Source organism: Pleurodeles waltl, chromosome 5 (genome assembly GCF_031143425.1).
Source record: "Pleurodeles waltl isolate 20211129_DDA chromosome 5, aPleWal1.hap1.20221129, whole genome shotgun sequence".
In the NCBI taxonomy this organism is placed as follows: domain Eukaryota; kingdom Metazoa; phylum Chordata; class Amphibia; order Caudata; family Salamandridae; genus Pleurodeles; species Pleurodeles waltl.
Genome location: NC_090444.1, coordinates 995,341,886 through 995,369,075, shown reverse-complemented (window position 1 = coordinate 995,369,075; position 27,190 = coordinate 995,341,886). Strand labels below are relative to the sequence as shown.

Sequence of the window (27,190 nt, the reverse complement as noted above, 5' to 3'; positions counted from 1 at the left end):
TACCTAGGGTTAAGCTTAAGGTTAAGTAAATGAACCTGAATGGAAGATGTTATTTGAGAGTGTACTGCATGATAGCGCCCCACAGCTGTATCATACTGTACACCCAAATCCTCACAGTTTGTCACAGACATCTGCCTGTGACAGGCACCACATATTTTTAAACCATCCAGTTTCTTTGGAGACATCCATGTCACACCAAGATAGAAATCTCTTGAAAAAAGTTTGACAAAAAGTCAATAAAAAACACAGTAAAAAAAATGACACAGGGTAGCTCTTTACAGATGAGCGCTATCTGGCGTGAAAGGAAAAGAACCAATGTCAGCGCGCCGTGGTGGCACCTGTATAGACACGTGTATGTAATTTCCAGTGCAGACATCATGGAGCTGAACGATGCTGCCTGCTTAAAAACATCCGGATCCAGTCTGATGCCTGGGGAACATTCTAACATAATCAATCTGCAGCTAGAAATCTGTATCAGATATAAAACACAGTATGCAAGAGAAATGAGTAAACACTTTCAAAACATTTATGCATTTTGTTTTTATTACCAAATCATACTTAACATCTTTCTGTTGTTCATGTGCCTACAGTTGAGCATCAATGGCCAGCAGGCTGATTTAAGCACCCTCCTGTGCAGTGATGCCAGTACGTTGTGTTGCAAATGTAGATTGGTGGCTACTTCAGGCACATTGTTTGCCCTCAGCCATGTCCTGAGCCGGAGGTCTTTCCTGCAATTATGTCACTCATTCCTTTTTCTGGTATGGACATTAACCACACTTGAGCAGATGGTAATGTCCTTCCATATCAAGGTCAATGCTATAGTACTCAGTTGATTGTTCGGTCTTAGCATTTAACTCAGAAAAATCCAGGAGAACCCCATCACAAATTATGTTTAATTCCTTTCTGGAATCACTAGAGGACCTCCCAGAACAATCCCCAGGGATTTTGGGGATACATCCAACCAACGGAATAGCAGGATGGAGAAACCTTGGTTTGCAGTGAATCGGTTGCTCAGGAATGGCCTACTTCCTATTCAGGGATGCCATTTTCTGTTCGTTGCCATAGGTGGGTATCTCTGTCCAAGATCTGCACACTCACATACCGAGTGGAGACAAAGAAAACAGGTCTGGACTTCAAATACATTGTAAAGAAATAGCATTTAAAGCCTAAAACATGTCTACATAAATACATGTGCATTGTATGTTGTTTGTATTACTAATCATTAAATACTGAATGAATGAGAAAGTGATGTGAACATAAATGCATATTAAAATGAGACTTACTTGTTTGGTTTTGACATCATTGTAGTGCAAGAGCACTGTTTCAGTATGGCATTTGCGAATGGTGTAATAGTCCACCATTTCTCACTGGCTCAAAACTGTCCAAACATTGTGATTCAGTAACCAACGCAGTAGCTCATGTAAATGAATGAGGCAACTTGTTGGTTATGCACCCACAGACAAATGCTCAGATTTAAGAGGGCCTAGCGCCATCTAACAACACATTAGCGTCATTTTTTTTACGCTAATGTGGTTTTAGATGGCTAAAAACGCCACACCAGATTTACAAATTGGAGCAATGCTTGCATTGCGCCACTTTGTAAACCCTTGCGCCACATTATGCCTGTGCCAGGCATAATGTATGCAAGAGGTGCGTTCTGGCATTAGGGGGGCCGAAAAAATGGCACAAAGTAATCAAAGAGATTTTTTTGCGGAATTTTTTACCGGCATTTTTTACGCCTGCTCAGCGCAGGCGTTAAAAGGAGGCTCCCATTGGTTTCAATGGGCCTCTGGGTGCTCTGTGCCGAAGTCCATTGTTCTGTACTGCACCCTGGAAACTTGATGGGGCCACAGTACAGGCATGATTTTCACATGTAAGCCCCGTTGCATGGCGAAGTTGTGCAACATGCAACAGGTAACAATAATGTAACACATAACTTCGGGGATATAATGGAGCACCCCCGTATGATCTAGACATTTAAAGTGTGATTGGTGGATGCCAAAAGTACACTCAATGATTACTCATGTACAAGTGTTTACCCTTGCACACCTCTGTAGAGGCTGCATCATTGGATGTCGGAAGGGTGTGAAAAGATAAGGAGAGATAGCATTCCTGGCTAGTTGCGGAAATCCCCAGCAACCTTGTGACTTGCAAGAGGTGACTGCTGGAAGAGGTTGCTGTCATATGTGCTTCCAGAAAAGGGAATATGTACATCAGTGAAGCAGCCTCTGGCATTGCAGCCAGCATGCACATTAATGGGGTGCCATCTTCTCTGTTTGGAAATGGTGTTCACTGTAGAGTTATTGCTGAAGTGCTTCATGGGTGCAATCATTGGCACCTAACACCTGAGATAAGTGGGCAATGGCATAAAAATAACTTGCCATCCACAGCCTTCTGCTAGTGAGTGTGGTATGATAATAAACTGGTGCACTTGGCTGGTAATGCATCTCAGTACATGTAGCAAGCAGGGTGATTGACTAGTCCGATAGATTCCCAAGGTGCCCTCACTGATCCTCTGGTTGGATCCAGAGGCTAGTAAATGGAGAGCAGCCGGTATTGGAGCTATTTTCAGGCATAGCTTGGGATCCGAAAGTAGATGAATTGAGATCCAGATCAAAGTCTGCAACCATGTCAAGCATCACATCTGGCGAGAAGTGGTATCTAGCAATGACTGCTTCACTAGGCATGCCAAAGATGTTCATCTTCTTGCTGTAAACTCCCACTCTCCTCCTTAAATAATTGTTTCTCAAGTTGAGGGGCAAAGCTGTAAGGTATTCATTGACAGGGTGAAACAGATTTTTCATGTGTGAGTTGCAGTAACTTTACACTGTTGATAGTACCGCTCACTCCCACCCCCACTCCTGGAGCAAGTGTGGTAGGTGATTGAAGGTTTGTTGGAATATGGATTTATATTATTCTACCTAGTAAAAAGTTGTTTATACATTTAAAAATATATTAAGGTATTAAAAATATGTTATTAAATATTTATTTTTAACATTTTCCCTTTATTTTAAGATGTTTCCCTATACATGTTATTCCCTAGTCCCACTGATATGTATGAGAGTGTGTTATAGTACCAGTGACTGGCCATGTGTTGTACTTGACTTACTCCAACACTTGGCTGAAGGAGAGTTGAGCCTGTTTTGTCAGTACTTCTAATGTAGTAGATTTGGGTTTAGCTTTTGTGAATACCAACTGGCATACAATTGTATGGGTGTGTTTTAATACTAGCATGTCCCTTCTAAGCCCCTCATTACATTTTCCTAAACCCCAACCATGTACTATACATATTCTCCATTATCCAGCCACTTCCCCTCTCCCGTCAACATTTAAGGCACTTCTGAAGGAGATCTCTGCTTATAAGAGACAGGGCACATGAAGGTGGTGTCCTCCAGCCAGAGATTTATGAATAGCATGCGTAAGTACATAAAGTAGTCTTACTAGAGTACTACTTCCAGTAGCCAATGCCTTTTCAAATAGGCCCGCTGTATTCCTATGTTTCCGTACAGTAGGGAGATTAATTTCTCTATAGCTGTTCCGCGGTCATTTCTTTTTTAATGGGTCATATCTGCTTCGTCTTTTTCAGTATCTACTGAAACATTAGACACTAGAAAACCTCGTCTGGCATTACCAAACCTGGGCCAACCAAGAGAAAAAAATAAATTGTCCATTATTCCCACTGACCTTTTTCTGTTTTGGGGTATCAGTGCAGCAGATACATTTCTTCTTTTGCGAAATAAAATGTAAAATAACATGAAACATCTGATAGGTACACATGAAGTGAATACTTCTATTAGTAGTGAAGTAGCAGACATGATATGCATTTTTTGTTGATCCGTATAGTTAGGGGTTTGAGGTTTGTCACCAAATGAAAGGTGGATCATAATCACTTGGGCCCATATTTATACTCTGTTTGTGCTGAACTAGCGTCATTTTTTTTTACACTAATTCAGCACAAACTTAACTCCATATTTATACTTTGGCGCTCGACACGTCTAGAGCCAAAGCTATGGAGTTAACGTCATTTTCTGGACGTGAAAACCTACCTTGCGTCAATGAGATGCAAGGTAGGAGCTCCCGTCTAGAAAATTACGGTATGGCCCTTGCTCCATATTTATCCCCCCATGCTAAAATCATGCAAGGAGTACGGGGGCCTTAAATAATGGCGCAACGCATGCTTAGCACCATTATTTAACGCCTGGGTCAGGGCTGGTGTTAGGAGACCTGTGGGCCTATTTCCATGGTCAGAGACCATGGAAAGAGCCCACCGGTGCCCTTACCTGGCCACTGGGACACCCCCACCCACACCAGGAAGACACCTAAGGATGGGGGAACCTCATCCCTAGTAAGTAGAGGTAGGTATTTACACAGATATAGCGATTGCCTTATTACACACTGGCCCATATTATGATTGGCCGATGAAATTCCGCTAAGTGTAGTTTCTCCTGTTATTGCAAACACATTCATTTCGAATCTAAAGTCTAACTCAGCACCTCTGCAATATTCCCTAGGCAAATTTCGGCCTGGAAAAATGTCTGGAAAATAGGAAGGCATGCACATTTTGGTGCCCCATTTTGCAGAGGTGACCTCAGAATAGGCGATAAATCTCGCCGCTGTTAAATTCTGAGCCTCAGGATATTGGATTTTCGAATACGTGATAATTACACGATCCAGTGCCGGTCTGCTCGTACAGAGGATGTAAAAAGCAAAGGAGATAAACATGTTTAGACAGCTCCATTGCAACATCTTAAAAAATTATCGGATGTTCTGAAAGACTCCGAAAATAAAAGGCAGTATCTACTACATAGGCCCAGATATCAGATAAAACAAAGACAAGTGAAAGGAATGTGATAGTTTGTATAAAGAGGTCTTGCTTTTAAACACTAGCATGAAATACATTTCTGAAATTGTGTTACATTGTTTTTTGTTCAGTATTCTAAAAAGAACAGGGACGCAATTATCAAGTAATTTATTTGAATAAAGCAGTAAAGAAATACAACAATGAATGTTAACACTTCATTGATTTAAGAAAATAGGTGTATGATAGAAAATGTACCAATATATGACAACCTGGCTACAACTTTACGTCAGTAGCAAAAAATAGACTTTGGCCCGTATTTATACTTTTTTACGCTAAACTGCGCAAACGGAGTATAAATATGCCCCTTTATTTCTTTATTTACATACAATACATGGCGCCATTATACTAGCTTATTTTTCTTTCCTGCACTCTTCTGACCCTTAGCACTTTTCTGGGCCTTTTTCTTCTCTGCTGAGGGACTCTTGCTCTCGAGATCTGCTTGAAGGGCTGCTTCCTGGGCAGCTAAGGCTGCTTGCTTTTCATTCTCAGCCTCTACTAGCTTATTTCTGTATGCGTCACGAGCACTGAGGATCCTGTCCCGTGATGCATCTAAGGATAGCTAAAGAAAGGAAATATAGATTTTAATTGCAAAGAGGAGCTGCAGACAACCTTTGTATTATACACGTATGAAGTGCTGATATAAAACTTTTATAACTTGGAGATGATTATTTTATGGTGTTTAGGTTTGATATGCAAAGAAATGCACCTCCTTTAGCCCACAAGTGAGCTTAGAACTGACTGGTCAAGAAATAAATTAACATAATACTAGTTATCAAACAGGCCTGATGAACTATTTCCTATTGACACAAACTGACAGTGGTAAGAATCCAATGTTGTCGAGATTCAGAAATGTTCATAGCTAGGGAAAAATTATTTAAACAAATATTCAATACTTTAATATTCTATATACCTAGAAGTAACAGGCTTCATCATTGGTAAATGCTAGCAGTTATTGTATGTATTTAACATTTAACTCGTGAGTACAGGGAAAGAAAAAAACATGGAATTAGTAATGGACTTCAACAATAAAATAACATTTGCATTTGAGGTAAACCGTTAAGGGAATGAACATCAGTAAAATATAAAATAGTTCAATAGGGACCACAATCTTCACATTCTATAAACGACAATAACCCTTTTGCTGATAATAATAACATAGCGTCAAATTTACGAAGATATTTGCAGACCTAAGTGACAGTGAGTCACTCTTACCCGGATTTATTTCCACCAGCATTTCTGCCAGTATGAGGAAATAAACCGTTTTGGTGACATTTCTCAGAGTTTGGACTGAGAGACTACAGGGTGGGTGTAACCGCCAAAGGAGGTCACAACCCACAAACATGCAAATGAATGTGCATTCGCAACCCCTGTGGCAGGCACACCAAAGCAGAGTTGCTGCAATCATAGGCAAGGTTAAGTTCGTATCCAGGATCGGAATGAGCAACAGCACCATGACCCCAAAAATGGTGAAGTTGCAGTAGAAGAAACCTCTCAAATGATAAAATATCTACTCCATCGAAAAAAAGGTTTTAAAGTGCAAAAGCACGTTTGCATTTCAAAAGTGTAAGTGGAAATATTTACATTTACATTTCCGTACGTGTACATGTTTATGCACGCATGCTCAAGAGGGAATTAATTATCTACTGTCCCATGTCCCCAGGAGTATGATATAATTGTTTGTAATCTTAGTAAACTAGGCCCTAAGTATTCTTGTACAAGGGGAAGAGGCAGGAGTTGGCGAAAGAGAGTAATTAATAACCTGTGGTGAAATTAAAGACATTCTATTCTACTTAATCTTAATTATTTCCTGCAAACCTTGTGAAATGCAACGATATCATGGAGGAGGCAAAACAGTACAAGATGTCATTAAGAGAAAGGTAAATCATGGATAGGGTAATCCGACAAGGAAGTCAAGATCATACGAAAGTCTGTAATGGCCTATAATATTGGAGGTTGATTGGGGATGGGGACGAAATGAATGAAGGCAAGATAAAATTTCAGGGTGTGGACAAACCTGGGTGGGGTAGAACGGAATGGGCTGTTTGTTACAATATCAACTACAGAAATATTGTAATAAAAAAAATATTGCATCAAAAAGACTGGGGACCTGGGCGGATGCGCCTTGCTAGAGCTTTGCATCATCCTCCCACTTATCGGCCTAATCCACTGTGAGGGCTCGGCATTGGGACTGGTCTTAGATACTGGCAGCCTTCTTCACTAGGGATGGCCCCGATCTGCGCAAGAGGCGCTGCTGAGGAAGCCGCCTGGGGCCCATGGCGGACGGTGCAGCGGCAACCCACATTTCAACAGTGGGGCCCGGTAGGCCTGGGTTGGCCAGCCTCACTCCCTGGCAATTGTGGGGACCTCCCATGGATATGGAGTGCATGGTAGGAGCTGCAAAGCGGTAGCGTCTGCCCCCTCCCGTCTGAACCTGCACTGCCGACAAGGGAGTAGAGGCTGGGTATGAAGTGGCCCTGAGTCTGCAGAGACCACTGCCCCCTCCTAACAGCTGCTTGACAGGCACGGATCACAGCCCATTAAAGGAGACTCTGGTCCCACTAGGACCCGACGAGCTCCCATTACAAGGACTCCCACTCTCCCCCGGAGCCTGCCTTCGGTCTGATGTGGGAGCATGGAGCAGCCGGCTCTCCCTTTCCCCAGCGAAGGTAAAGCAGGGGTGGCAAGGAAAACAGCCAGAGGGGCTGGACAAGGGAGCATGGCATTGGACTGTGCCCACGATTTTAGGAAGCGCTCCAGAGGTAGGCCTCTATAGGGCAGACAGCATTGCAATTGCTGGGGCCCATTGCACCAGAAGAAGCGGGAGAGATCTGGATGGTGACCATGGACTGGCAGAAAAGGTGGGGGGCTTAGCCCTGAATTAGGCCAGGGCCTGTGGGACTTGATTGAGCCTTACTCACCCCAGAGGGAGGTAGTTGCCTGAATCCTCGGAGGGGCCTCCCGGCCAACACCATTGGGGCATCCCCACAGCCCACCCATAGCCTGGGCACTGCATATATATGAACTCATCCTAATCCCTGCACATTACTGGAATCGGCCAGAGACAGACACCAACACCCACCCACTGATGCCTCACTCGAGGATTGAGGAAGGCCAGTGACTGGGATGAAAAGTCAGCCACCAAACTGCTGCTGCCCCAGCTGCCCCAGAGTCAGGACATGCTGCAGGCACACGTGGACCCATGCTTGCCAATCTTCACCGGCACCGCAAAGGCAGCATCTCGCAAGGACACTGCCAGAACCACTTTACAAAATCTAGATGTTCTAGATCATGGAGTCTAGTGAACGTAGTACTAACTATATTCCATGTTCTTTCCTCTGAGCTTCCAAATACGAATGTTCCGTAGCAAGGGATCCAAAAACAGACTAATCTCTCTCTAGAGAAATTAACCAACATTTACTGGAACATTTCAGCACTAAAAGGGAAGTTAAATGAACCCGATTAGTGTAACCTTATAGATACTGCAGACATTCTTATGTTCTAAAACACTTGGAAATGTTTTCCCTATATAGAGTGGGTTTTAGATTATTTCATATTCCTGCTGCTGCGTCTAGAGCTGGGAGCCCGTCAGGTGGGCTAGCACTGTGAGTTAATATCACTTTGTATTGTTCCATTAAACAACTCTCCATTAGTCTGCCAGCTATTTTAGGGTTAGAATTTATCTAAAAAAAGGGCAAGACACTACTAACTATAAATGTTTACAATCAAAGTTCCAGCAGGACAGTAGATGTTTTAAAAATATTGTCTGATTACTTGGAGATTCTCTCAAATGGTCCCTAGGTCATAGTTGGTGGTGATTTTAATCCTTGTTTTGAGCCTTCTACAATTTTGAGATATCTTGCCAAGGACGAGGATGAGTTTTAGGGCATCCTGTTAAATAGTACCTCTAGGACCTTTCATCCGAGGACAGCATTACAACTAAATGACATCACTTTAACATTTGGCGTACATGCCTGCAATGGACGTACCGTTTAAGAGCTCATATGAAAACTTTTTTTTATACAGAGGGAATTACACAATTATTGTTGACTATATCTTTCTTGATGTCCACCTCCGGTTTAAATTGATTGGCAAGGATGTTATGGATAGGCAAAAAAGTGACCAACATCTCCTGATGTTACAGCCGAAAGGGAATCTAATCAACAAACAATTAAACCAGCAGGTTTGAGGAGAGAATGAACAAGCAATCTCAAACAACAGGAAGAATGTCAATATGGATGACCAAACTAATTTGTACAATTACTTAGTTCCGATACTTGTCTCTGTTGGTGAATGGGACCCCACAGATACTTCAATTATAGACACCCATACTCGATAGTTCCAGGATCTGAAGAACGTATTTTTATGAAGACTACAAAAGGGCCACAGGGGAATAGCATGAGCCAGTCACTGTGGTTTCATAAGGAAGGCAGATCAGCTAAAAATCTTTTGATATTAGCAATCAAAAGTGGGTCCAAATGCCATATGCTCTGCGAGAGAAGATTTTAATAAGCAAAGTAAAGCCATGGGAATCATCCCTGTGGGAGGATCTCCTAGAAGCTGCCCAGACCTAAAACCAGGCAGCATTCTTGCACATAAATAGTAACAGAGACCTCTCCCAAGTCCTGAGACCAGAGACCAAGATATTGCCCCATGATTGGCTTGACCATTTCCAGTTGTTATACTGTGCACATACAGAAGCACAGAAAGAAATACATTTTCGAGAGAGTATAAATTGTGTGAACTATTCAGTGCAGCAAGAATCCCCCTTTAAAGATGCAGATCCTTCTGAGCAGAGTAAGCACTCAGTAGTGTATTTGTCTATAAAAGATACACTAGCGTCTATAAAATCACAGAAATCGGAAAAGGCCCAGGACTAGATAAAGTTCCCTGTGACCCTTTTTTAATCTGAGCACACCATATGGGCACCATACATCAACAAAGTCACCAATGCCATGGCAGCTGGGGCCTCTATCCTTCCATTGTGAAAAGGTGCGGCGATAGTACCGGTCTACAAAAAAGTCTCTTAGTCCAAACAAGTTAATTATCGCACAATAGACAATATCCCAAAAATGTTTTGTAAGCAGGTACTGGACAAATTGATTTAATGGGCTGAGGAAAACAAAATATAAACCCCGCTCCATGCTGGTTTTCCATCAAACACCAGTACTATTGACTAGGTGTTGACATTTTTTTAACAATGAAACAGAAGATTGTTAATATTAACAAGGCCGCCGTTAGGTGGCATTCGCTGACACAGCCTTTGGCACAGTACCCAGGGGGAATCTGTGAAATGTTTAAATAAATATGTATTCCTTTACCAAATTTAGACATAATTGTGCACTTGCACGAGAATACCTTTGCACACGTTCACTGAGGAACCAAAGAAGAACTCACAGATCCCACAGCCATTGAAAAAGGACTAAGGCAAGATTGTGTCTTAGCCCAAACCTTGTTTTTTTGTGTTTACCAAAGGTTGTGTTAGAGTTATGAAAGATTGTGACAACGATTCCTCAATGTTGGGTGGTGTCAAAACTTCGGCAAATTTATTCGCTCAAGACACCGTATTGGTTTCTAAAACTCCAAAGGGGATTCAATTGTTGCTAGAGAGGTTTGACCTTATTTGTTCGTCCATGCCTAACAATTAACTCAAGCAAGACAACATTCACGGCAATCAAGCCTCATAAACAATTCAGGGGAACACTACGGCTGGGTAACACGAGTCTTGGAAGGGTTACTGAGTTTGACTACGTCATAGGGATATGATTGTCAAGCTCAAACTCATGGTTTTCTAAATGGTTTGTAGAGTGTGATATTGCTGAAACATAGGGCGGCCGCTATAACTAGATTGGCCAACAAAGCTACATTTCATCCCGTTTTCCCAGCTCTAGAGATCTACAGCGACTAATAGGCTGCTGGTGCCATTTATGGTTCAGTGTTTTAGGGAAATAGTAATGTTGACTCTGGGGGTGGCTGAAAACAATTTTAGAAGAGCAATTGTATCCCTCTCATAAAGCAAAACAATATGGCCCGTGAGATTGGACCTTAATTTGAAAGCATACAGTAGTTATAATTAGGTTAATACAAATCCTCTACTGGCTTCGTATTTGGTCGGTGGAGGACTTGAAACACTTCAGGATATGTCTCAGAGATATTTGATCATGCCTTGGTGGATCAAGATTACCCTGGTTAAATTTCCATCAGGACATCTTTGACCAAATTGGGTCTGAGTGATTTGTGGTCCAACAAAGGAGCCATTACCGCCACTTTCCATGTGTTTGTCCAGAAAAGCTTTCGGGAATGGGAGTGGGAAAACCTCAGCAATACATAGGCTTGGGAACCCTGATGGTGATATTCTTAAAAGTGAAACCTGAAGCATGTTTGGACTGTGCAACCTTCCGTTTATGCAGTCATTGTGCATCAAGTTCAGACTGGGGACTTTGCCCTTAGTGTACTTTATCAGTAACTGGAGTGCTGTTTCTCCTACATCAGAGTTGTGCTTTGCTTGTTCTGATTCTGACAAAATGGAGGAACACGTCCTATTTTCCTGTCCGGCATATAAAAAAAACAAAGGGGACGTTGGATTGTTCCCCTTTGTAGATGCATGAGGGTTGGGCAATATAGGGTAGACTCGAGAGTTAGTAAATACAGTATTGAGGGCCACGTAGTATTCTCAGTAGCAAAATACCTCTAGTCAGTTTGGCATAGGAGATAATGTATAATTGCTGTTTAGGATCTATCATGTAATCTGATACGTTTATTATTTTTACTCCATCTATTTTTACTTCATTGAAGGAAGTATCAACCATCTATAACTGCTTTGTACAATATGTGTTATTTATGCATGTATTTGTCTATGGATTTTATCCAATATTATGAAAAATTTGATTTGACTGATAACCAAAATACTGATATTCTATATTTAACTCGTTAGCTGCTGAGGCTTTTCCAGGCCCAGTTATTAGTGTTTTTTTATGTTTCCAGAACTTGAAGCTTAAGCCTTCAAAATGCATTTTCCAAAAAAGTTACACAGGCACAATGTGTGTCCTTTTTTCCCCCACATATTGGGGACTCTAATGTTACAGTGGATTTGTAGATCCCCAGGAAGTGAAATCAGTAAAATATCTAAAATATCGAAACATTTTTTATTTTTTGTGGAAAAAAAGTACAAGTTACTTACTTTCGGTAACGATATGGAGACATTTTCTAGTTGCATATTCCTTACCTTTGAATTTCTCCATGCGTCAGAATGGATCAGGAGTAGTGCAGAGCCATGAAGAACACTGAGAATGGTGCGCCAAAACTAGGTCCCTTAGAGGGAAGTACCTGCCCCTAGAAATCAGTTCGCAGTGCAGGGAGGATGTGCGGGTCGGTAAGGAATCTGCAGCTAGAATCTGTCTCTACCAGATATATCTTTACCGAAGGAAAGTAACTTGTCCATCTGATAGAGACTTCTAGTTGTAGATTCCTCACCTTTGAATAGATACCCGAGCAATACCATCTCCAGTGGTGGGCTGCAAACTAAGATCACACCAAAAAATCCTGCAGGACCGAACGGCCAAATTAGCTGCCCCTGCGGACCTGACAGTCCAGGCAGTAGTGCTTGATAAATGTATGTAAGGATGCCCACGTTGCGGCCTGACAGATATCCGGGACTGGAACTCTGCGTGCTTACACCGTGGTAGCAGCAGTTGTTCTGGTAGAATGAGTGCGCAAACCCTCAGGGGGTTGCTTTTTCGCCAAAGAGTAGCACATCTTGATGCAAAGGACTACCCATCGTGAGGTGGTCCTCTTCCTCATCGCCTTTCCTATCTTCGCACTCACATATCCCACAAAGAGTTGATCCTCCACCCGGAAATCTTTGGTACAATCTAGATAGAACGCCAATGCTCTTTGTGGATCCAGATGGTGGAGTCTCTCCTCCTCATGAGAGGGATGTAGGGGTGCGTAGAAAGTAGGCAAGGTGATAGATTGGCCTACGTGAAAAGGCGTTACCACTTTGGAAAAAAAGGAAGCCCTGGTACGAAGAACCACTTTGTCAAGATGCACTGCTAGGAATGGTGGCTTCGAAGAGCCTGAAGCTCACTTACTCTGCGAGCAGAGGTGATAGCAATCAAGAAAGCTGTCTTAAAAGCCGTAAAGGACAGTTGTGGAGTGGCTCCAAAAGGGCACACATGAGGTATGTGAGGATCAAGTTCAAATCCACTGGGGGATGATGAATGGGACGGGAGGAAACATATCCCAACAATGGGAGATTTGAAAAGAGAAGGTTGTTCTGGTAGCCTTAAGAAGGCAGAGATGGCAGACAAATATCCCTTGAGGGTGTCCAGAGTAGGGCCCTGCTGGTCAAGAGAGAGAATAAAGAGGAGAACCTCTGAGAGAGGTGGAGAGAGGGGATCAACAGATTTGTTGATACACCATGCCACAAATTTCTTCCAACGCACGCGTATACCGTTTGGGTGGAGGGACGCCTGGCTGCCAAGATGACATTACAGACTTCGGGTGAAAGGTCAAAAGCCGTCAACTGTTGCTCCTTAATTTCCACGCAAGGAGGTGGGGACTGGACAGGTTCGGGTGGATAACCATCCCCTGCTGCTGTGACTGAAGATCCTCTCGAAGGGGCAGTCTGATAGGAGGATCGATGGCCATGCTCAAGAGCTTGGGATACCAGACTCTTCGTGCCCAGTCTGGAGCCACCAAGATTACTTGGACCCTTTTTTGCCTGATCATCTTCAGAACTCTGGGCAGAAGTGGTATTGGCGGGAAGGCGTACAGGAGGCCTCAGTTTCACTTGTGACGAAAAGCGGCGCTGAGCGAGTGCCGCCTTGGAAACTACAATGCGCAATACAGCTGACATTGCGCTTTCTCTGCGGAGACGAACAGATCTAACCAAGGCTCTCCCAACTGCTGAAAGAGACCTTTCGCCACCTCCGGATGGAGACGCCATTCGTGATCGACTATGCATCGATGGCTGAGTTCGTCTGCTCTGGCTTTCAGAGAGCCCGCCAGATGTTGAACCACCAGTCATGTCCAGAAGCAAAGAGCCTCTTGACAAAGGGTCCACGACCCCACTCCGCCCTGCTTTTCGCAATACCACATGGCGGTGGTGTTGTTGGTGAACACCTACACCACTTTCCCTTTGAGAGAGGGAAGGAATGCTTTCAATGCAAGTCGGATCGCCCGGAGCTCCAAAAGGTTGACGTGGAGCTCAGACTCTGCCCGAGACCATAGGCCTCTGATCTCTGCTTCTCCCATGTGGCCGCCCCATCCCAGGAGTGATGCATCTGTCACTACTGTGAGATCTGGTTTGGAAAGGGAGAGGGATCTGCCATTGACCCAATCTAGATTCAACAACCACCACTGCAGGTCTTTCGCAGTTCCCTCCGAGATCTGAACCATGTTGGAGAGATTCCCATGATGCTACGCCCACTAGAACTTCAGATCCCACTGCAGAGCCCGCATATGCCATCTGGCATGTTGGACCAGCAAGATGCAGGAGGCCATGAGACCCAGCAGCCTCAGAGCCATTCTCACTGAAATCCAGGATAGAGGCTGAAACATCGCTATCTTAGCCTTAATATCCTGGAGTCACTTTTCTGGAGGATAGGCCTGAAACTGCACTATGTCCAGAACAGCTCTGATGAAAGGGAGCGTCTGAGAGGGAGTCAGGTGGGACTTTGGCACGTTGATAGTGAACCCCAGCGAATGCAGAAGGTTCGCCCTAGTCTGAAGGTGGGAGACGACTTTCTGGGGTGAGTCCGCCTTCAACAGCCAGCAGTCGAGGTAGGGGAAGACTGGGACCCCTAACCTTCGCAGAAGAGCTGCAACCACTACCATCACTTTCGTAAACACCCGAGGGGAACTGGTAAGGCCAAAAGGGGGCACAGTGAACTGAAAGTGCTAGTGACCTACCAAAAATCAACGTCTGTGGACCAGTAGGATAGGAATACGGAAATAGGCATCCTGCAAGTCCAACGCAACCATCCAGTCTCCAGGGTACAGGGCAGAAAGGACCTGAGCTAAGGTTAACATCTTGAACTTCTCCTTCTTGAGGAAGAGGTTAAGTGACCGGAGGTCTAGCATAAGGCGAAGGCCCTTGTCCTTTTTGAGCACCAGAAAGTAATGGGAATAGCAACAAAGACCTACTTCTGGAGCAGGGACCCTCTCTATGGCTCCCTTGGCCAGGAGAGCCTTGACTTCCTCGTGGTGAAGTGCCAAATGATCCTCCGACAGGTGATCGAATGATGGTGGCTTGAGGAGAAGTCTCGAAGGGGAGGGAGCAGCCCCTTCGGATGATCTGTAAAACCCTCCTGTCCATGGTAATGGATTCCCAGTGGGGCAGATGATGGTGAATTCTGCCACCAACTGGTCCTGGATGTCCCAATGGACCAGGAAGGTTTTGAGGCAGAGGAGGAGGTGGGGGTGGACTGGGCGGCCCGCTGACTCCCCGATCCACGAGCAAAGTGGATCCCGCGTCCACATCGGCGCAGGGGCTGTGCAGCATGCGCAGGTCGGTGGCCCAGTGGAAAATGACGCGGTTAGGTGCCCTTTCCGTAGCCACAAAAGGACCGAGAGGCAGACTGAGGGGGGCGAGGAGCGGCTGCGAGGCCAAGGGACCGAGATATAGCCTGGGAATCCTTAAAGCACTGGAGCGCTGAGTCTGCTTTGTCTCCGAAAGAGACAAGTGCCATCAAAGGGCATGTCCATCAAAGATTGCTGGACATCCCCCGAAATGCCAGACGTCCTCAACCAGGCGTTGCATCTCAGTGCCACCATTGATGCAACCGATCTGCTTAGTGAGTCGGTCGTATCCAGTCCACAACGGATCATGAACTTGGCTGCGTCTCTACCATCTGTCATGGCTTGGGAGAGAACATTCCAGGCCTCTTCTGGAACTTGTGGCAGCACTTGCATGACTGTATCCCAGAGAGTATGGGAATAGCGGCCCAAAAGGCATGCAGTGTTCACAGACTGCAGTGGTAGGCTGGCAGAAGAAAAGATCTTCTTCCCTAAGTTGTCCAGTCTTTTTGATTCCCTGTGCGAGGGAGCGGTAGGGAACGCGCCAGTGGATGAAGAAGCCTGGATCACAAGGCTCTCAGGCGTAGGGTGTTGGGTAAGGAAATTTGGGTCATTTGGTGCAGGCCGATGGTTGCGGACAATTATCCTATTCACAGGAGTCCCTGTGCTGGGTTTCGACCAGGTCCCCAGTAGGACGTCCATAAGTGCTTCATTGAAGGGAAGAAGGGGTTCCGAGTTGGAGGCCCCAGGCTGAAGCACTTCAGTCAGGAGGTTAGGCATGACCTCCACAAAAGGAAGCTCGAGGTCCAAAACCTCAGCCGCCCTTCTCACCACCATAGAATAAGAAGATCCCTCCTCCATAGCCATGGTACGGGGAGAGAACATGCCAGTGTCAGGGGAGGTGTCCAACCCACTGGCATCACCCAATCCCTGTACCCAATCCAGTTCAGGCTCAAGCTGGTCTTCTAAATGGTCCAGCGACCCCTCTACACTATCCCCGTATCCGTACCCATAGTAATAGGGTTCAGGATCAACCCTGGGCACAGCAGATCCCATGGAAAATGTAATCGGCATCGAGCGATGTCGTTCCGGCTCCGGGTCGTCGGGAATGAGTATAGGTCGATGACGATTGGACCCAATCGGTGCCGGGAGCGTCGACGTGTGACCCGACGCTGGGGAAGGTCGCGTTGGCACGACCGGCATCGGGACGGATCTGGAAGCAGAACCTGAGGTGCCCTCCGGAGTCGGGACCGAAGTCGCCGACTTTGAACCCGAGGGGGCCCTCACTGACTCCCCTGGGCCCAACGGCGCAGACGATGGGTCGGCCTGCCCAAATATGAGGCGGATGACCTTATAGAACTCCTTTAGTTAGGAAGGGGTAACTCCGTCACCTGGAAATTCGGGGAGGCGCAGAGCGGACCCAGACTGAGGCTCCAAATACGGAGGCCTAGAAAGTCAACGCTCTTCCCGTGTTGCGTCATGCGAGCCATGGGGCGAGGTGGAAGAACGTTTCGCCTTCTTCGACTTCTTGTTCTTACTCGACTGTCCAGATGACTTGGACGAAGAATAATGGTGGCGACTCCGTGACCAGTCTCCTGACCTTCCTCTCAACCAGGACCGGGAACGACTCGGAGCATGACTTCGGGTCGTGGTTGCGCTCCAAACACCAAAGGCACACGAGGTGCGGATCCGTCACTGACATCATGCGGTGACAGGGGTCGCAGGGCTTAAATCTGGTCTTACGTGACATCACTCGACGCATCAAAACTCCTCAAAAACGAATTTGACAAAATGTTGCAGTTAGTCAAAAAATGACTGGGGTAACTCTTATCCAGATCTGCGCGAAGTTTGGCACAGAAAATAACTGACGTCAGCGCGCCGGGGTGGTGCCGATATACGACCGTGACGTTATCACAGTGACCACGATGCTAACGATGCCCGCGGAGTCAACCGACGCCTCCTAACGGCGAGCAAGGGTAATGCTCGAAGAAAAATTCTCCGGATCCAGTCTGATGCCTGGGGAAAAGCAGATTTGCTGTACAACAAAATACATTTTGTTTATTTACAAATGGTATCAATAAAATGTTTGCTGTGATAGGATCACCATCTTCTTAACTTTCAGAAACAAGCATGGCTGTAAAAAAAGTAAATTATTTTACCACAGTTTTTGTAGTTTTGTAAGCAGTAATAGATTTTTACTATTTCTCTACCTATTTGCAGTTTGTGGTGGAAACAGCAGTGAAACCAACTGGTAAATCCAAAAAGCTGTACATTTCTGAAAAGTAGACAATTCCAAATTCAACAAGGGGTTGTCCCTGTAGCTCACCCAAGGTTTTTCAAAGGAAACTGGTCATTCAAATATACAAAAACAAAATCAGTCAGACCCTGTGGCCACAGAAATATATAGTGTTAGGTGGCTGTCCAAAAACAGGTGCTATCCAGAGGCAATAACCGAGCTGCAGTTTATATTTTATATTCATTTTGTACCACCCATGCAGCAATTCATATGGTAACATCCACTGAACAAAAAATTGGCATGTGGGAAACCTACGCATTTTTTTAATGAACCCAAGATACTGAGTTTAGTAATAGTGCTTATATGTACAGCTCCTAATTTTGGGTTTCCCATACTGTTGGGAAGGAAGAATTTGCTGCATGGTGATGGACGTGCAACTCTGTCTTGAGTGCTCCAGCTGCATGAATATCTAGACACCTGATACTGATTTTTTATAATGGGCGAACACAGATCATGCTTTTGTGCCATGACCGAGGCCGATATCATGGTAATGCAGTCTAAATAGATTGGGAGGGGTGCACCAAGCCCTACTACATACTGGTAGAGGGATACTGCTTTTTCCAGGAGTAAAGTGACATAAACACTCTGCTGGCAGCATTCTGTTCTGGTTTAGCAAGAGTCAGTAGTGTGAACAGACCTTTTTACCTATGTCACTGGAGTGGTGCTTAGTGGTCCACTCATGTAAAGTTCAATTCCTGTGTACTTAACTCATCCTTTGCCTACATGGTGACTGCAGGTAGCGCCAGAAATGTGTGATACTTTCATGTGCGTGCTGAAATGTGCCTGTGCATGCCACATAAGATGGCGGCCTGAGGCTTCCAGTTTGGAAACCCTGGGCCCAGAAAAGCTAGTGGCGGTGAAGACTGCTACCCCCAGACAGGAGATGTGGATTGCTGACATTCCTGAGTGCTGGGTGGGGAACACGCACAATGGAGGAAGGAGAACAGAGAATCTTCTGTGTACAACCAAGGTTTCTTTGATTCCAGGAAGAGTTATTGGTCAATGGGGCCCAGGTTCATAGAAAAGCGAGATGGTAAGTGTTAAAAATGGGGTCTCTAGTTGCCGGGGGTATCTAAGTAGGGACCAGCACCCTTGTCAGGGTAAGTCAGATACACACTAAAAGATAACCTGTGCTCACCCTCTGGTAGATTGGCACAGAGCACTCAGGCTGATCTAAAGAGGCAATGTGTAAAGTATTTGTGCAACACACAGACACACACACAGTAACAAAATGAAAACACCACAAAGACTCCACACCAGGTTAGGAAACTAGATTATGATTTTATAATTAATTTAAGACAAGAACAAATAACTAAACGAGTTCTAGCACTTAAAAGCAAATATTGCTTCAGAGGTTACTTGAGGTCACGCTTGACATGGGCAAAGCCGACTGCAATGGAGCGCAGGCTAGCTACCGGAGCCACGCAGGCCCGGGGAACAGAGTATCTTGATCCTGGACGTAACAGCAAGATGCGGAGCACAGGCGAGTGATGCGTCGATGCTGGGGCCACAGTCAAGGTGATTTTACTTGGGCACAAAAGATGAGCGTCAAAGCCGTGATGCGTTGATTCCAAAGCGGATGAGCTGGATTTCTCCACACTGTCAAAGGGATGGCAACGATGTGTGAGTTCAGTGCTGCATCAATGCTGGTGCGCCGGGTGCTGCTTCCAGCAGGCAGGGGATTCGTTGCTTGATGCGAAGGTCCCAGAAATGCTGCTTGGGTCCCAAGTGCAATGCACTGATTTCACTCCTGCAACAGGGTCGATGAGTTGGTTGTTGCTTCTAGCAGGAAGGAGATACATCTATTTCACTGGTGCAAGTATCTGTGTCCACTTCCAGGGAACCAGGAACAGGAGCAGGGGTAGGGACTTTGATATCTCTGAGTCTCTAGCAACAGGAGGCAAGTCGATAAGCCTTTGGAGATCACTTAGGGGTGCAAAGTAGAGTCCAGCTCTTCCTAACCGGGGTCACACAGCAGCATGTCAGCACGGCAGAAAAGCAGTCCTTTTAGGTCAGCAGTCCAGCAGAGTAACAGAGTGTCTGATTTGGTGGAACCAGAGAACCAGTACTTGTACCCAAATGTACCTTTTAAGTGGGGGGTGACTTCACAGAGGGTCTTTGAAGTGCACAATTATCCTTTTTTCCTCAGCCCTGGCTGCAGTTCATCCATAGGGGGTAATCAGCACTTTGTATGGGGACAGGTAATGCCTATTCAGGAGTGTGTCAGTCCCCTGCCCAGGAAGAGCCATCAGAATGCAGATGAACACTTAGACACACCTACCCTTCCTGTGTTTGTGGCAGGTTACAGGCATACAAAGCTGTAAGAGCAGAGAAATACCAACTTTCTAAAAGTCTCTTCCACAAGAGGGATGTCCCCTTGCAAGGTCAGCCAAGCTGGGCCACTAAGAAATGTCAACAGAAAAAAAAGAAATTCCAGTACTGACCTTACTTTAAAAATTCATATATGTGCGTGAGCACCTAAATCAATGGGTGTGATGACCAATTATTTATTACTTAGTGTTAATACAGTTTATTCAAATGTGTGTACATACAACATTGGCATTTATAAAATAGTAATGGTACTTCACCATTAAAGAGGATTTAACATTACCATTCCAATGATATGAAACATGACATAGCTACTCCTTCTCAATCAGGAATTACAACTAAAAAGTGTAATAAGGAATTGCCAGTGTTAGCCTATGAGGTTCACAGTAGTGAAAAATGACTCTGGGAGTTTTCCACTACCAGGAAATGTAAAACTTTAAAGAACATGTCCTACCTTTTAGTTACATGACACCCTGCCCTATGGGCTATCTAGCTCCTACATTAGCCAGATGGTGACTACAGAGAAGGGCGCATTGTACGCAATGGTGGTGCTAGGTCCTGGACCTAGATCTGCCAACGGTGCCGGTCAGGACTAATTCCTGACAGAAGTACTTCAGCCGGACTGATATCCTGCTGTAGCCACCATAGGAGAGAGCAAGCCAGTTAGCCAATAATTATAACTGCTGAATTTCCATGGTTTTGTGCGAGGAAATGCAGAACCTAACTATAACGTCCCTGTAACCTTTGAGAGCGTCGTATGAAGCTTCTGGCATCGCAAATGTCGGAGCCATCCCAATCTTCCCATCGACCAAGTTCTTCTTGACTGGCATCTGTTCACGGGCCCGATCAAGGAGTCGTTCTCATGGATGCCATTCTCCATCGACGTCAAGAGGTAAGTCTTGACACAGGTGGTTGAAGTCACAAAAGTTGTCGACTTCACTGCAAACGACCTCAGTTGAGGAAGCGAGGTCTGTAACCTTCGGTTTGAACCCCGAAGACATGGACAAACCACACTGTTCCATACAACAAAACATCGAAGCAGGTCGCAAACGACCCAACTAACCTTTACCAGATCTGCATTGCAAGCGCAGGAAAGAACAAAGTGACGTTGGCGAGGGGTTTATATGGACTCCGCTGATGAATATTTGATAAAAAATGTGTTTAATGCATTTAATTATAAAATATAATGTTATATTTTCCAAGTTTTTCCACTTAAAAATGAATGTATTTTAAAAATGAACACTGTATAAAAAATTAAATATATGATTTGTAGTTTTGAAAGACCATTAACAATAGCAAAAATGTGTTAGTATTTTTAAAGCATTCCTTACTTTTAATTCCAATATAATTTTTATTCATTTTTCAATATTTATACAAATTAAGTTTAAATTAAAATTACATTTGTAACAGAATAATTCAAAACAACATTGATACAAATATAGAAGTATATTACTTTACAATAAAATATAAATTAAAATCTGATCACTCTAAAATAGTTCCCAAATATAATAAACATTCATAAAATAATTATATAATGATTATGAACACATAATAGTTTCCTCTGAGCTACGCCACTTCAATGTACGCCTTCCCACTCTACGCTAATCCACTTTGCCCTACACCACTCTCCGCCACTCCACTGTACACCCCTCCACTCTACGCTACTGCTCTCTTTGCCACTCCACTCTTCTACACTCCACTGTACAGTATTCCACTCTATGCTACTCCACTTTACAGTAATCCACTCTATGCTTCTACAGTGTACACCAATCCACTGCACACCGCTTCATTGTATGACACTCTCCTCCTCTCTCTATAAATCCACTTTAAAAAGTCTACCACACTTCATATCACTCTGTAACATTCAACTCCACTCCATCCCTGTACACTCCACTCTCCAACACTATACTCCACTTCATGCCCGTTCACTCCAATGTACAACACTCTTTTCCACTATACAACACTTTTCTGTACGACACAGCACCTTATTCTACTGTAGGAGACCCCACTCCAAATTATAACAGTTTACTACCTACACTACGCCAGTATACTCCACTTTATGCCACTCTACTGTATATCACACCAATAAACTCTATTGTACTTTACTTCACACTATGTTACACCACTCCATGCCACTCTACGAGGCTTTACGTCACTCTGCCCTACTATACAACAACCCACTCTATGCAGTTCCACTGTTTCACACACTACTGTAGTCTCTGCACCTCCACTCTACAACACTCTAAAACACTGTATGCCCCTCTCCAACACTTTACTCCTGTCTATACCCCTTCGCTTCACTGTACAACACTGTACACTACTGAATACATGCCACTCCACTCTATGCTACTCTAGTCCACTATACAACACTGTACGCAACTCTTTGTATGCCACTGCACCCCACTGAACTCCACTCTACTAACACAGTACTCCACCGAATGCCACTCCACTCTACACCACTCAATGCCATTGTACTCTGCAACACTTTATGACAATCCACTATACCACACTCTGCAACACTGTACTGTACTCTACTCTACAAAATCAACTAGACTGTATGCACTCTACTCTAGATCACTTTGAAATACTGTACGAGACTCCACTACACTCTATGGTACAACACGATACTCTAATGTATGACACTTTAGTTGACTGTATGCTGTGCCACTCAACTCTACTGCACTCCACGCCACTGTAGTCTATGACACGCCACTCCCCTCTATGACATTTTACTCCACTCTACACTACTCCACTCCAATGTACTCCACTCTACTGCACTTTATCCCACTGTACACCACTGTACTATACTCTACTCTACGCGCCATTTCACACTCTACTCCACTCCACTGCATGCAACTCCAATCTACAACACTATGCAACTCTACAACACTCTACTCCACTCTATGGCCTTCCAGTCTACACCACTGTACTACACTGTATGACACTCAATGACATGACACTCAACTTCTCCCTATGATATGCCACCTCACTATATGACATGTCACTCCACTCTACAACACTCTCCTCCACTGTACTCTACAATACTCCACTCTATGACACTGTACTTTACCCTACTCTACTCTCAAACACTCTATTCCACTCTATAACAGTCTATGACACCCTACTCTACAATACTTAACTCCACTATAGGAGGCACCATACCATTACACTTGATTACACTTTACTATACTGGATGATATGCTACGATACAACAGAGTGTTGTATAGTTCAGTGTTGCCAAGTGCAGTATCGTGCAGTAGAGTGGCAGAGAGTCTCATACAGTGTAGTGTTGTACAGTGGAGTATTATTATTTGTGAGAACACAATAGTAGAGTGGCAAGTTAGTGTTGTCTGATTTGCAAGCTGAAAAGAGCATGTAAGGAGGTCTGCTACTTATAATAATTTGAAGGTGGTGGATAAGTTTTAAATGAAAGTTAGAACTATAACTTTGGAATTTTTAAAGTTTGTATAGTTTAAACTTGATTTGTAAAGAGAAAATATGTTTTCCTAAATAAAACTAAGCTTTAACCTTTGGATAGATAGATAGATAGAAAGATAGATAGAGATAGATAGATAGATAGATAGATAGATAGATAGATAGATAGATAGATAGATAGATAGATAATGTGTGTGTACATATACCTATATAAGATAAAACGTCATGCCTAAAAACGAAAACAATTAGGAGTCATATTAATACTTCAAGGTAAATTTAGGTGCAAATGATTTCTGTCTAGACTGTTTATGGGAGATAATGAATGTAATGTGACAAACAGTGTGAGGCTTGAGTATTCTTTCTAGATGTCTATCACGCATTCCAATGGGAGAACGTCCTAGAAGGTGGAATGATAGACTAACAGCCAATAGCATGAGCTGAGAGACATACACCTCTGGGCGAACTCAAAGCCCACTCTAAGTATATTTTAAGACACTTGTCACAATATGTAATGCAGACAGCTGCGTTGTCAAACCAAATCTAAGTATATAAATCAATGAAGGTGGCCTCTATATTCCACATATATGTAGTATCTGCTCATTTAGGGGGTTATTACAACTTTGGAGGAGGTGTTAATCCGTCCCAAAAGTGACGGTAAAGTGACGGATATACCACCAGCCGTATTACGAGTCCATTATATCCTATGGAACTCGTAATACGGCTGGTGGTATATCCGTCACTTTACAGTCACTTTTGGGACGGATTAACACCTCCTCCAAAGTTGTAATAACCCCCTTAATGTTTTTTTTCCTGGGAGTGTGATGGTACCACTATATGTACTGGGCATCAAGAATAGTTCAGTACTGTAGGAAAATGCCACTGTTGTCATGGTTATCCCCTAACTTATTGCCTTTTGTTGATGCCAGCTTTGATTGAAAATGTGCAGTGACCCTGCTAACCAGGCCCCAGCACCAGTGTTCTTTCCCTAAAACCGTACCTTTATCTCCACAATTGGCACAGCCCTGGCACACAAATAAGTCCCTTGTAAAAGGTACCCCTGTGTTTTGCTTTCACTAATGACCGAGCTGACAAAAATCTCTGGAACGCACTTCTCAGTTCAAAGAAGACATTTATTATTATTTCACCCCCAGGTTCCTAAAAAGGAGGTTAGCATGGTAAAAGCACACATTTAAAAATAGTCACAGCAATGAAAGGAAAATATACAAAAAGGATTCTCAACTGCAATGTACACAGCAAATATATGTAGTTATGTGATATTATGCAAAGCAAATAATGAAGTAAAAATTAATCACCTTAGGGCCTGCCAAGCTCTTCATCTTTCTCATGCCAGCAAGGCAATTACCCCATTCGCCTGCGAGAAATAGATTACCACCCTCACAGGACAGATATCAGGCATCCGACATCAAGAATCCTGACTGAGGCCACTCTCGCTCTCACTGCCGCACTGGGTCTTTTATATGATGTAAAAACAGAAGGAACTTTCCGGAAAAAACCCTCACTTAGCAATACAAACATGCCGGCTAATTTAGGTCAGAGTTGAAAGAAACAGGTTGGAACTGGCCAGTTTCCCAAGGTGTCTCTCCCAAGCCTAAACCGTTCCCTGCTGTCCTTATCATGCTGACTGACTAACTCCACATTAATATGTTCTAGCTCTTCGGTGAGAACGAGCACGAAAACAAGCACAGTTTACAATGTGGAAAAGTACAAACACATTTAACATGGCAGTGTCTAACGCTACGATAAAGTCAATAGGCAGCTAAACTGAATACAAAATGTAGTCTGCAACTGGTGAACACTAGACAGCTAACCCTGGGGCAAAGTGGTGCAACACAAAGTCAGTGGCCAAAAACACATATTTCACTACACCCTGGTACCAAGGGCCCTGTGGCCAGGGAAGGTCTCATAGGGCTGCAGCATGTATTATGCGACCCTGGGGACTCCTCACTCAGCACATGCACACTGCCTCACGCTGGTGGGGAGACTAAGTCGACATGGCACTCTCCTCAGAGTGCCATGCCCACAACCCACTGCCTGTGGCATAGGTAAGTCACCCCTCTAGCAGGCCTTACAGCCCTAAGGCAGGGTGCACTATACCACAGGCAAGGACATAGCTGTATGAACACTATGCCCAAACAGTGTCAAAGCCAATTCTTAGTCATTGTAAGTGCAGGGTAGCCATAAAGAGTATATGGTCTGGGAGTTTGTCAAACACAAACTCCACAGCTCCATTATGGCTACACTGAATACTGGGAAGTTTGGTATCAAACTTCTGAGCACAATAAATCCACACTGATGCCAGTGTGGGATTTATTGAGAAATGCACACAGAGGGCATCTTAGAGATGCCACCTGCATGCCAGCCCAACTGCTAGCGCTAGGCTGACTGGTCTCTGCCAGCCTGCCACTTCCAGACTTGTTTCTGGCCACATGGGGTGAGTGCCTTTGTGCACTCTGTAACCAGGAACAAAGCCTGTCCTGGGTGGAGGTGCTTCACACCTCCCCCTGCAGGAACTGTAACACCTGGCGGTGATCCTCAAAGGCTCAAGCCTGGTGTTACAACGCCCCAGGGCACTCCAGCTAGTGGAGATGCCCGCCCCCGGACACAGCCCCCACTTTTGGCGACAAGTCCAGAGGAGTTAATGAGAAAAACAAGGAGGAGTCACCCTCCAGCCAGGACAGTACCTACGGTGTCCAGAGCTGAGGTGACCCCCTTCCTTAGAAAATCCTCCATCTTGGCATGGAGGATTTAGCCCAACAAGTTTAGGGATGTGCCCCCATCCCCAAACGGAAGAGGCACAAGGATAGTGTAGCCACCCTCAGGGACAGTAGCCATTGGCTACTGCCCTCCAGCCCTAAACACCCCCCTAAATCTAGTATTTAGGGGTGACCCTGAACCCAGGAAATCAGATTCCTGACGACCTAACAAGAAGAAGGACTGCTGACCGGAAAACCCTGCAGAGAATAAGGAGACAACAACTGCTTTGGCCCCAGACCTACAGGCCTTTCTCCAGATTCAAAGAACCTGCAACAGCGACGCATCCAGCAGGCCCAGCAACCTCTGCTGACTCAGAGGACTGCCCTGTAAACCCAAAACACCAAGAAACTCCGGTGGAGAGCGGCTCTGTCCAAAGCAACAAAGATGAAAACATCTTTAAAGGGACTCTCACTTCACACCTGAAGCGTGAGTCCCCAACACTCTGCACCCGACGCCCCGGCCCGTGTCCAGACAAACCAACACCGCAGAGAGGACCCTAAGACGACCTCCCTGCACCCCCATGACGTTGCCTGCAGAGAGAATCCAGAGGATCCCCCTGACCGCAACTGCCCGGTAACAAAGAACCCGATGCCTAGAAGAAGCACTGCACCCGCAGCCCCCAGGCCTGAGAGGAACCAACTACCAGTACAGGAGTGACCAGAAGGCGGCTCTCATCCTTGCCCAGTCAGTGGCTGGCCCGAGAAGCCCCCCGTGTGCCCTGCTTGCATCGTTAGAGTGACCCCCGGGTCCCTCCATTGATTCCAATACAAAACCTGACCTCTTGTTTGCATACTGCACCCGGATGCCCCTGCGCTGCTGAGGGTGTTTTTTGTGTGCATGTTTGGGACCCCCCCAGTGCTCTACAAAACCCCCCTGGCCTGCCCCCGAGGACGCAGGTACTTACCTGCTAGCAGACTGGAACCGGAGCACCCCTAGTCTCCATAGGTGCCTATGTTATTTGGGCCCCTCTTTGACCTCTG

General features: G+C 44.9%; 1 protein-coding gene across 2 annotated transcripts in view; it reads right to left on the bottom strand.

Moving 5' to 3' along the window:
* Positions 1-4,960: 4,960 nt before the first annotated feature.
* ADGB (androglobin) overlaps positions 4,961-27,190 on the bottom strand; it is an 871,677-nt gene continuing 849,447 nt past the window's right edge. The window contains exon 35 of one of the 2 annotated variants that reach the window (XM_069235154.1): positions 4,961-5,420. In XM_069235154.1, the coding sequence (XP_069091255.1) occupies positions 5,202-5,420 (219 nt within the window). In that variant the 3' untranslated portion in view covers positions 4,961-5,201. The remainder of the gene's footprint in view (positions 5,421-27,190) is intronic. The other variant, XM_069235155.1, reaches the window with a different exon arrangement.